The sequence below is a fragment of the Teleopsis dalmanni genome, chromosome 2 (genome assembly GCF_002237135.1).
Source record: "Teleopsis dalmanni isolate 2A chromosome 2, ASM223713v2, whole genome shotgun sequence".
NCBI lineage: Eukaryota > Metazoa > Arthropoda > Insecta > Diptera > Diopsidae > Teleopsis > Teleopsis dalmanni.
Genome location: NC_051847.1, coordinates 1,371,558 through 1,383,821, shown reverse-complemented (window position 1 = coordinate 1,383,821; position 12,264 = coordinate 1,371,558). Strand labels below are relative to the sequence as shown.

At 32.0% G+C, this 12,264-nt stretch overlaps 1 protein-coding gene across 1 annotated transcript; it reads right to left on the bottom strand.

The window, feature by feature from the left end:
- Positions 1–4,182: 4,182 nt before the first annotated feature.
- LOC119685355 lies at positions 4,183–5,181 on the bottom strand. The gene is made up of 2 exons (XM_038099611.1): positions 4,745–5,181; positions 4,183–4,687 (listed from the first exon to the last, which is right to left on the bottom strand). Exons 1-2 carry the CDS (start codon positions 5,055–5,057, stop codon positions 4,386–4,388), a joined length of 615 nt encoding a protein of 204 aa, XP_037955539.1. The 5' UTR covers positions 5,058–5,181; the 3' UTR covers positions 4,183–4,385.
- Positions 5,182–12,264: the final 7,083 nt, after the last annotated feature.

The following is a 12,264-nucleotide window of genomic DNA, read 5'->3' as shown; positions in this document are numbered from 1 at the left end:
TCTAAATTCAGTAGAAATCAACCTTTATAAAAAATTCCAATTTCCATAGTTTAGAAAATATGCTCAAGAAATATACTAAATAAATATCATTTCAATATTTCAACTCAAATATTAAATATCTCTGAAAAAGTTCAATAAATAAATTATTTTTTAAAATTTATTAATAAATAACAACCCAGTTTCTATAGCAACGTTGCTAACTTGGCACTAGTAATAGGTCTGTTCCATGACCTACTCGTAGTAAGACTCAAGTAAAACGCAAGTAAAGTACAAACTGAGAGCGCAACACAAATAAAGTGCCAAATTTCGCTTTTTACACAGATTTTCATGTAACAGCTTTGTGTAAAGTCTGGTGAGAACACTAGTACCGCGCAAATAAACAATACAAATATTTAAATTGAAACCAAAACAACTGATTCACACATCAACATAAATTTTACTTGTAATAAAATGTACGAGTAAAGTTAGTGTAGCATTTTCAAATTTCGACAGGGATGTTCACTCTTTCATATGCTCTCATTTACTTAAAATTTGATGTTGGAATGCAACATCGAACTTCGGCACTTCACATCCAATTCCAACTCTGACTTTCATGTCGCGCACTATGCACTATATAAGGAAGTATGGAATCCAGTGTATTAGAATCAATTCTATGTCGCGAGTAGTGTGAAAAAAAAAACTCAAAGTTATAGTATCTGTACAGCAAGCAGAAGTGATCACAGGAGAACGTCTTATTTGAAACAAGCGGTCCGCTATATAATTATCTTTAGGTGAGATAGATTGCATATAAAAAGATAAACACTAATAGATATAGAGCATAGAGTCAAAAATAAATTGGAGAGAGCGCCAACCAAGGCTAACTGAGATCTGTATAGCCAAATGATGATGATTATTAAATCTAAGATGACTTGTGTGAATTGTATGTGTGAATTGCGTCGAGTAGTACATTTTCACTTGTCATAATAATATAATGTCATATAGTAAGCCTTAATATCTCCATAACCACTTGTTTGAGATGCTACCACTTACTTATACAGATACTTAGGAGCAGAGGCGAGGCGTCGAATAGTTCAGAGTGTTCACTGAACACCTTAACAAAGCTTCCTTTTTAGATTTTTTTTTATTAGGTAAATAATCTCGCTATATTGCTACTTAACATTTTTTATAATAGCTTTTCCAAACAGATTAACATAAACACAAAACGTAGAATACAAACAAAATCACACATGTGTTAGTTACACCCAACATTACTTACAATTAATAAAAGAGAAAACACATTCCTCTTAAAATATACTAAGGTTCAAAATTAAAACTGCACCGCGTTGCTTACAAAGCATGCAAATGAAATAACATTCACATTGGGACTATGTTCAATATTGAATACACAACACAAAACATACAAACAAATATATGTACGTAAAATAATCTTAACTCTTAAATTAATGCGTGCAAGCAGTTCAATAAAAAAAAGTGCACTTCCAATGTTATGCAAAGTAAATACAAAAGAGAAAAGAAATAATTGAGCGAAAATCGCTTTACATTTGACGAGAGGATCATTCCACTAAACTGAACCAAAAGTTTATACAAAGCGTGCAAATACAATCAAAGTCACGGTTGCTGTTTTATATGGGGAAATGGTTCAGTATAAAAACTGAACCGGGCATTGTAAATACAAAGTAAAAGAGTAAATGAATGCATGAGAGTTTCTTACTCTTATATAGAGGTTGGAAATAAATCAATAACAAAGTCATTATTGCAATTTAATACTAGCAAATGGTAAAAGTAAAGAAAAAAATTAAAGAAATTTGAAGTGAAAATTAATATTTAGAAATGAATTAATGTGTGATTAAAGATTTGATTCAAATATCTTTTTTTAAACGATCTTCTGAAAAAAAGATTTTAATTCATAAAATGAATAAACCAACTCCAGATATGAAGAATTTGATACCTGTTGTAAAAATGTCGAAATCTATGGTAAGTCGTCGTTTTCCTACAGCTATAGCTTTATGGTAAATAAAAACCAGTGGATCACAGGCTGCGAACATTTAAATAAATTGTTTTATTGGTCTTGTACGCTATTTGCTTGTGGAAAGGACAAAACTTAGAAGTAGGGGGAATACGTTATAGTTGGAATTCTGTTTTGATTAAATTGTGAACACCTTGCCAAAAAGCTGACGCCTCGCTACTGCTTAGGAGACTATAAATAAAATTAAAATTGTTAAATTGGTTTTCTTTCTGAGTTCGAAAAATTTGAATACTTAAAATTAATATCTTTTGTTCTTAATAAACTTTATTTTATTGGTCATATACAGATATATATATGTACTCATTTGTACATATTTATATATTATCATCATAATATATGCATTACTGGAAATACATACCATACGGAAGTACTTTAACGCTGTTTGTTATAAACTTAAACTTAATTTGTTGATATAACTACGAATTTAGTAATCACACTTTTCTCTCGCTAGTCGTAATTCTATTGCTGCCAAACCCATTATTTGAACCCCTTTTTTAAAAATTTACCAGGTTAGTTTTTATTTTACAGTACGAACACAATTGCATGGACCTGATGCAGAAAAACCTATCGGATCATTGCATCCGCATAAGAAATGAGTGTCGATGACTGAAATAAATTACTCATTGTGGTTCGTGTTGTAGCCTACGGCTATGGAAGTGGCAACTTCCAACTCGAATGCAGATAGTCTTGTGTACGCTTGATTTCATCGCCAGCGCTTACAACAAAATCTATAGAAGCAGCAACAAGTTCTGGTAATGCGAAAAGTTTTGCAAGCAAAGTAATTAGATCAGCAGCAGTTAAACATAGAGTTTGCAACGCTGAATGTTGATGCCTAATACCACAAGTCCATACTTCAATCTAATAGATACTCTTTCTATACGCAAGTAAAAAGTGTGCAGATTTGGGTCACACGCTGCACTTAAAGGCTGCACTCATGAGCAAAAAGTTGCTGTAATTTGTCTGCAAGTGACTAACTTGGATTGCGTGTTGTGGCTTGTAAATAGTTTGGAGGACAATAGTTTTTGTTCACACGAATCAAACCTAAGTGACGTGACAGGAAGATAAACATTGTCACAAAGGAAGTTAAGAGATGATTAAGCCCCATTGAGCATATGATTAAGGGTCATTACGGAACTAAAAAAAAATGCACATGTACATACGTGAAACTAAACTATTCAATTCCATAAATTTTCGAAAGTATTTTAAATCTAAAATTAACAAGAAATTACAGATAATTAGATTTAGTTTACGGTTTTTTTATTACTTTCAACAAATCACGCCACCTTCGTTTTGCAATATTTAAATTGTAACCACACAATGGAATAACTAATTGAGTCAAAATATTTACTTGCATGTAGAAATTATTATTTTATTCTTTTTCTTCTAACCCAAATTTTGGCATTACTTCAATGAGCCCACATTATAGCAGCAATAAAAATAAAAATATCTCTACTTTTTATTTTTTAATTAAAATAAATTTTATCAGATCTTCAAATTTTAATGATTCATTAATTCTGAATGGGGGCGAATAATAGAAAACGGAAAGTGTGAAATTTTAAAAAAAATCATTCAAAAATATTGGTATACTTTTTACAAATAAAAGAATAATAGTCACCTCGTCATATTGTAAATTATGAAAAGAAATAGAAGACCTGCACACCATATAAGAATTGCAAGGGAAACAATGAAATCACAATCAAGATTTTACTTTTAAATGAAACTGATTTTTATTTTTTTTATTGAAAGAAGTCTGTGAATTTCTATGATTGACGGTAATTGATCAGCGTTTTTACTTGAGATATCCATGGGCAGATATTTGCAATCGCACAAATAAAGACCATCTGCATTGAATTAGGATTATGCCGTGTAGTCGTGGACTTTAAGAAAACTTTTGACAAACCACATCGGATTAGTAGTGGTGACATCAAAAGTTCTGCTTTAGGGCATGCGATACAAAATCTCTAATATTGGACAAGTTTTTTCTATATCAGCAATAATAACAACCCTGTGTTAGATTTACCTTGTCAATGTTTGAGATTAACGCAAAAATAAAACTATTAAATACAGTAAAAATTTAGCTTTAATAGTAATTATTTATTTGGATAATGTTAACAACCTTCAATGTGTTATGGAACTGTAGAAGATATATATACAGAAAACACAATATATACAAAGAAAAAGGTTCAGAAACTGGAATAACATAGCAAGAAAAGGAGACTATAGTACGTAAGGCTTATGTAGTCGAAAGATTTAAAAGCATTAAATATTAAAAAACTTTATTCCAAATTTGATAACACAACTTTAATAAAAAACTTGAGTAAACACACTCTGCAATTCATTGCTCTAAAAACATAAATAGTTACGGATTTTCAGTGCTGTCATCATCAGCATTAAAAAGTAAAAATTCAGAAAACGATTTTTTAACATCATGTTTACTCTTATAATTTTTTTTTGAACTGGACGGCTTATTTTCCGCAGTTGGAGCTATTGGAGTAGTCTCTACGTCCATAGTTATAGTAGTGCGCTCATGTTCATTGTCTACACTAGCGGGAGTATATTCGACAGTTTCGCTATTATCTGGCTGGCATAACTTGTCATTTTCAGAGTAAATATCTGAAGATTCCGATTCATTATCTTTTGCTTTATATAGTTCCGATGGCTCTAAATTGGAATTGAAAGGTGTTAGATTATTATATTTGAAAGAATTCTAATAACAACCTGTGTCTGAATTGATTTTCTTAGCATCCTCGTAACTACATTCTGTATTAATTAAAAAGTCAACAACCTTTGATTTCTCGTCACTGATTTGTTCGAGTTGTTTTTCTGGACAGTCCGGGAAATAAAAATAAAAATTTTTTCTCTTGATATAATTCCCATCCACTGCTATTTCTAGAGCGCAAATTAAATTATATATGTCGTGATCATTTTTTATACCATGTAATCGAGTATGCATTAACAGCTCATCAAAGTGAACTAGAGGACCTATCTCCCGCATGATTTTTATTAATTGCACCTTTGTAATATCAGTCATTTTTAATATATAAGTCAATATTTGTCTACCAGCAAACTTGAAACTAATTTTCTAAATGAATTTTTTTTTTAAATAAGACTAAAATAAAATATGTTGACGTTTTACTTATCCTTCACTACGGTTTCAAGTTGAGCCTACTTTTTTATTCATCATTATAACTGTATAACTATTATGTATATAAGCAGTGTTTCATTTCAATATTCCTAAATATCAAGTTATGGACAACCCAGCAATGGTACTAAAAATTTGATATATAACTATGATACATAACAAAGATTTGCTTCACATCCTCAACTTTTAAACCACTTCATTAGTTTGTTTATGTATATTTTATATGTACAAGAATTTATATACCATCTTTTATTATCATTATAAAATTTTACTTCAGCCATACTTTAAGAAAGGCTTCACCGAATCAATTAGTAAAACAGAAGAATTATGATCGTCATGCCGAACATTAGTAATAATTAAAGTACTATATTAAAGTGATGGATTCACTTCAGTTTGTTGCCGACTATTAGAGCTTCCTCTATTCAGCTTGTTAACCAGCTCAATTACTTGGGAGTTGCATTATCCACAACTTTATTTCGTATATCGATCGAATGAATTGAGGTAAGGTTTCAGTTTTGTGAAGTTATACTTTATATTAAAACCAAGTATCATCACATTGTTCTACAATGTTGCTTACGACAAGACCCCCAAAACTGCTCCCAAGCACATACAGTCATATCAATTCCAAGTACTTTAAAGAATCGTGCAAAATTCTTTGTTTATTAGGTCGACAGATTCAGATAGATATCTCCGTGTCGACAGTTTAGGCAAAATCCTCAATGTAAACACTTCCCGTAGGTGCTGATACCCGGGCAATGGATAAAAGTCACAAAATTACAACACGTCTATCGTACAAAGGGTAACACAGATAAGAACTGTAATACTGATAAAGAAAGGTACTAATTCTTATATTATAACCTCCCTCTCAACAGATGATCTAACGGTGGTGGCAGTGGACGGTAACAGAAACCTACTCCTTGTGACCTGTTACACATCATACGAGAAAAACATACCATCCGAAGAGTTCCAAAGGTTGTTAGATTTAGCTAACGAAAGAAAACAAGGTCTGATTATCGGTACTGACGCCAACGCACATCATACGTTTTGGGGAAGAATTGACCAGAGGCGAGGCGTCGAATGGTTCAGAGTGTTCACTGAACACCTTAACAAAGCTTCCTTTTTAGATTTTTTTTTTATTAGGTAAATAATCTCGCTATTTTGCTATTTAACATTTTTTATAATAGCTTTTCCAAACATATTAACATAAACACAAAACGTATAATACAAACAAAATCACACATACAAATGTTAGTTACACCCAACATTACTTATAATTAATAAAAGAGAAAACACATTTCTCTTGAAATATACTAAGGTGCAGATTAAAAACTGCACCGCGTTGCTTACAAAGCATGCAAATGAAATAACATTCACATTGGGACTATGTTCAATATTGAATACACAACACAAAACATACAAACAAATATATGTACGTAAAATAATCTTAACTCTTAAATTAATGCGTGCAAGCAGTTCAATAAAAAAAGTGCACTTCCAATGTTATGCAAAGTAAATACAAAAGAGAAAAGAAATGACTGAGCGAAAATCGCTTTACATTTGACGAGAGGATCATTCCACTAAACTGAACCAAAAGTTTATACAAAGTGTGCAAATACAATCAAAGTCACGGTTGCTGTTTTATATGGGGAAATGGTTCAGTATGAAAACTGAACTGGGCATTGTAAATACAAAGTAAAAGAGTAAATGAATGCATGAGAGTTTCTTACTCTTATATAGAGGTTGGAAATAAATCAAAACAAAGTCATTATTGCAATTTTATACTAGAAAATGGTAAAATTAAAGAAAGAAATTAAAGAAATTTGAAGTGAATAATAATATTTAGAAATGAATAAATGTGTGATTAAAGATTTGATTCAATGTCATTTTTTAAACGATCTTCTGAAAAAAAGATTTTAATTCATAAAATGAATAAACCAACTCCAGATATGAAGAATTTGATACCTGTTGTAAAAATGTCGAAATCTATGGTAAGTCGTCGTTTTCCTACAGCTACAGCTTTATGGTAAATAAAAACCAGTGGATCACAGGCTGCGAACATTTAAATAAATTGTTTTATTGGACTTGTACGCTATTTGCTTGTGGAAAGGACAAAATTTAGAAGTAGGGGGAATACGTTATAGTTGGAATTCTGTTTTGATTAAATTGTGAACACCTTGCCAAAAAGCTGACGCCTCGCTACTGGAATTGACATTAACGAGAATCCAACTTATATAGGACCGACCTCGAAAAACGTTCTAGATAAAACGTTCTTTATGGAACAGTGACAGAATGAAAGGACTCACGAATTGGTATCTCTATCTAAAAATTTTGGAAAATTCTTGAGAATAGAGTGTCACTTGGCTCTGGAAGTTAGGCTTGATCAACTCACCAGAGCCCTAACAAAAACTTACCACATCTCGTGCGCCTAAATGCGTAGTAAATGTAGATCTCAACCACCTCTGTGGAACAAGAAACTAGGTTAAAAATGAAGTTACGTTTGCGAAACCTTGAAGCTGGTTCAGCTAACAAATTGTAAAGTTATTTGTGAAGAATAACCAATATAAGAAAGACATTGGAAATGCCAAAAGAAATATCTGGAAGGATTTCAGGTATAGAAAAGACAATGGAGGTAGCCAGGCTTAGAAAACTACTACCCAAGCACCCCACCTACCGATAACTAACATATATTCCTTATCCACAGATATCTTACCAATCATTATAATCGATTCCACAATTAACTTTAAATAGAAGATCTATCTTCTAATATGCTTTAAATCACTAGAGCTAGCGATCCTAAATGCCTGGGTTTCAATTTCAATGAAATGGTACGTATCCGTTTCTCTATCCCGCTAACCAATCGCTAATTTAAAAATCATCAGCATACATGTCTCTTTCCTTGACCTAAATGTATCTCGACGCCCACTCAAACCCTATGATGGAGTCTCATTCATTGTTTAAGGATATGTGTGTTTATGAATATTAAACATGTGGTCTCCTTTCCCTTGTTTACTGAAATTGGTTGCAGACAATCGATTTTTTACGGATCGGTTTACGATTTTATAGAATGGTTTTAGTGGCCTCGGGTCTCGGGTGTATTTTGTGATTCTTTGTTGCCTAGAATTTTTTATACTCATAGCTATGAGATATTTTCAAATAAGGTAAAATTATGGTTAGGACCTATTTATGAAATGCGTGAAATTATTTTGGATACAAAAGCCAATTGCATGTTTATATTAATAAATATTCAACTAAAAGAGTTAGTATCGAAATATCATACCGAAATATCATCATTTTTAACTGAAGCTTTCAAGATGTTTAAGCATCATTGAGGTTAATAATCTCAGTTGACGCCTTTATTAGATTATCTGACTTATCCATGTGCATAAAGTAATTAAAAAAGAAAAATTGATGTTTCTGTTCGCAAATGTGTAAAATTTGTTTAGTTAAGCAAATCAAATTCGTGTTTAAACTCATTAAACTTAAGTACTCAATTAAATAATCTCACTGGCAATGCTGTACCAGTGCAAAATAATCAACATTTAATTTAGACAACATTGTTTTTGATATTGTAATTGGATTACATTGAGGCCGGAGAAGGACTTTGTACTGCAATTTTATGTAAAAAATATATCTGAACTTATGCAATGATCTTTCCTGATATTACAATATAAATAAGCGATTAGTTACGAGATTATTTAGAGTTAAGCATTTGTTTAAAAGTCGTCTAATTAAAATTGATTGTAACGAAAATTCAAAAACGCTTTTGGATAATTTTCATTGTACAATATTCATACATAACATTTTATTACTAAAATTTGCTGCAATTGTTGCAACATTAGGAATAGCAACTACCAAACATCGGCCATACCGGCCACGTCAAGAAAATATTGCCAATCGCTAGTAAAGAAAATAAAAAGGCAGTCAAGCGCAGCACCTGAAACACTTTTTAATGCTCATTAAACATTAATGAAAATAAAATAAAAACAATTTTAAAATAAATAAAATTCGATTTGCTTTTCGCTCAAAGAAAATAAATTGAACTGCAACCAATTTTAGATTTGTGCGCATGCGCTCATTCAAGCGTCCGTCGTAATTTGGAGCACGCTCAGCAGGTTGCGCAGGCGGCATTTGGCAGGGCAACTACAGTTCGGTAAAGTAAACATCCAAAAAAGCAGGAAGTGCATCTGAGAAGGAATAGATCCATAAGCCAAAAATATTTCCTGCTGCAAAGTTTGCACTAAGCGCCTTCCAGTTTCTCAGATTTCTTTGCCTGCCTTTGCATGCACATTACATCTTTGACACACCTACATAATTTATTTTACTCCAATCTGTATCTAACATAACAAAGTGCACATTTTTTGCTATTATTAAAAACATAAAATGCATTCAGATTAATTTTCGACTTAAAAGTGAAAGTTGTGTATGCTATTATGAACACCATCGTCTCACACCCCCAACGACGTCAGTATCCAATTGAAAAGGCGATTGCCTAGCGTTTAGTGTAACAATTTTATAACACGTGGATCTGGTCTTATATCTTAACACGTTATTCATGAGCTAAATACTTTAGTAACTAGTTTTGGAATAGTGAATAATAACATAAGATCAAAATTTTGAATATTGCATTATATTCCTTGCTAGATTCGAATTATAGACACCATATATATTACAAGCTCTTGTTTTTTAAACTATTTCATCTTAGTTATAGGCTCCTCAGAAGGTATGCAGTTCTGAGGTCAGTTATTGCTTAGTCTGATGAAGTGGTAAACAATAATCCAGTCAAAGTGTAGAGAGAAGTTATGAAGACACTGACTCATCTACCTTCAACATAATTACCAATTGGAAGTGTTCAATACTAATACTAATAATTAATCTCCTGTGCACTGGGTTGAAGATAGGATTTTGTGGCTAGAACTCTTGATTCCATCAAATGTCGTAAATTTCGTTCAGAAATCATCATCTAATTATTTTGAAATTATTTTGATCCTCATCTAAGCAGAATGCTTAATGCTCAATGGAGGGTTTCTTGATTAAGCATTCATTTAGATTGCATTGCTGCTTTTTCGTTGATATATTCTTCCTCTGTTATTTTTATATGTGCAGTTTCTATTTGTATATTGTATCTTTTAAGAAAACTATTAACCGAATAGGTTTGTTTTTAAAAAAATTAACTATCTTATGCATTGGCATAAAAAACGAGTTCGATGTATCAAATGGCGTATTTCTGATGAACCAACTGAGCTGATACGTTAAAAGTGCTGTAAGCAACCACTTAGTTTATCTAAAATTGTTGCAGTTTAGTTGTATCAGTTAAAACCAATAGCATCTCGTCTCTTATCAGAAGTGTTCTTATAACTGCCAGTGGTTAGAAAACTAAATAGATTGCGTGTACTTTCTGACGATCTACATTTGCACTTAATGCTAAGTTATCTACTTAGCTTAGCGTAAGTGAACTACATCGGTCAGTACATTTTCAATTTCCATTTTCAAATTTACAATTATTTTGGCCCCCATTTCATTTAGCAGACTTTGCGTTGCTTTCGTTGTAGACTGAAACATTTGAAACAGTTTTCTATGCAGTCTTGATGGTTCAAGTTTAAAGTTGACTTACGCAATTTTTTTATTTCACTTTTCTTCGTTTGTTCACATCATTTTATTTAATTTTCTCTTCACAATTCAATTGAGGCCGAGAGTTGGCGCCGCATCTTTGGTTAAAAATGTATCTCAACTTTTCACCGCACAAACTTTTTTGACGGTTTATAAATAAATTTAATTTCTTTCTCATTTCGGATTCGTTGATGCAGTGCTCCAAACTAGTAATTTGTGGCTGGATATTCAAACTGGTGATGACATAATCTTATTTAAGGTTAATTGTGTGCAAATTCATTTTAAAATGAGTTGGAGCATTTTAGAGATCTACCGAAAATATATAGCACGTAGGAAATATGCTTCGTAAAAATGCTTAATTAGGGTCACTGTTACTGAACTTAACTTTGGGCGTTATTTAAATATACTACCGAGTTTTTTCAGAAAATTAGTCTTCCTAGACTAAGTTTACAAAAAAATCGAAAATTAAAATATCACTTTTTATTACTAAACATATTTGCATATAAGCTATAACTTTAATTATGTATTTAATATAATTAAAAATAATAAACAAAATTTATACTTTACTGTCCAGAGAAGCGTTTTTTTTTACGGCAAAGAGAATGAGTGCCCGACTCGTACGGTCTAAACCACCCCGGAACTACGTTAGTATTACTTCGAGGTAGGATCTCTATTAGCCATTTAAGACTTCCATTGGTGTGACCTGCGTCCAGGTTCCGCTGCTGCTGCAGGTGATTAATCTTACCGTTCATTTTGGTTTGATACATCTGCTTACTCAAACTGTTTTCTGTCAAGATCTACTTTTTTAATCTCTTTTTTCAGCAAACATTTTTACGCGATCCCAGTCCAAGAAGCGTTAATTACAGACTTTTACTACTCTTTGTTTTGTGGATATCTAAGGAAATGGTTTTAGTCAAATAGGCGAGACCTTCATAGTACGATTACGAATTTCAAAATTGTTTAATAACTACAAATTTAATTAAAACACATTAAATATGTAATAAAATTAATGAAATCCAAATAAATTGAAAGTAATTTCTCAAAGTGTGCGAAGGCCTGCATTAAACATTAACGTTTAATGGATGGAATTTTCGTGCGTTCACACTCTTTAATATTCTGAATTTCCAATAGTTTTTGTTGTGTTTCTGTATTTGTTGTTGTAAATATTAGTCTTTAATTATTTTTTGTACAATTGCGATTTAGTTTTTTCATTACTGAAATTTGACCAATTTAACAAATATGGACAGCAGCAAAAAGCTACGGCAGCTCATTAACAAATGCGCGGAGCGTACGTCAGCTATGGCTATGCGATCAACCAACCAAACGATCGTCGGACCTCTGATTTGTAATGAAGAGAACCTCTGTGCTAATAATGCTAACCTCACCCAACTTACATTACCTCAGTTACGTACCGTACTAGCCGTACTGTTGATGTGGCCGTTGGCGGCATGTACGTGAGTATGCATGCGTTTTTTGCGTTTTTTGCGTT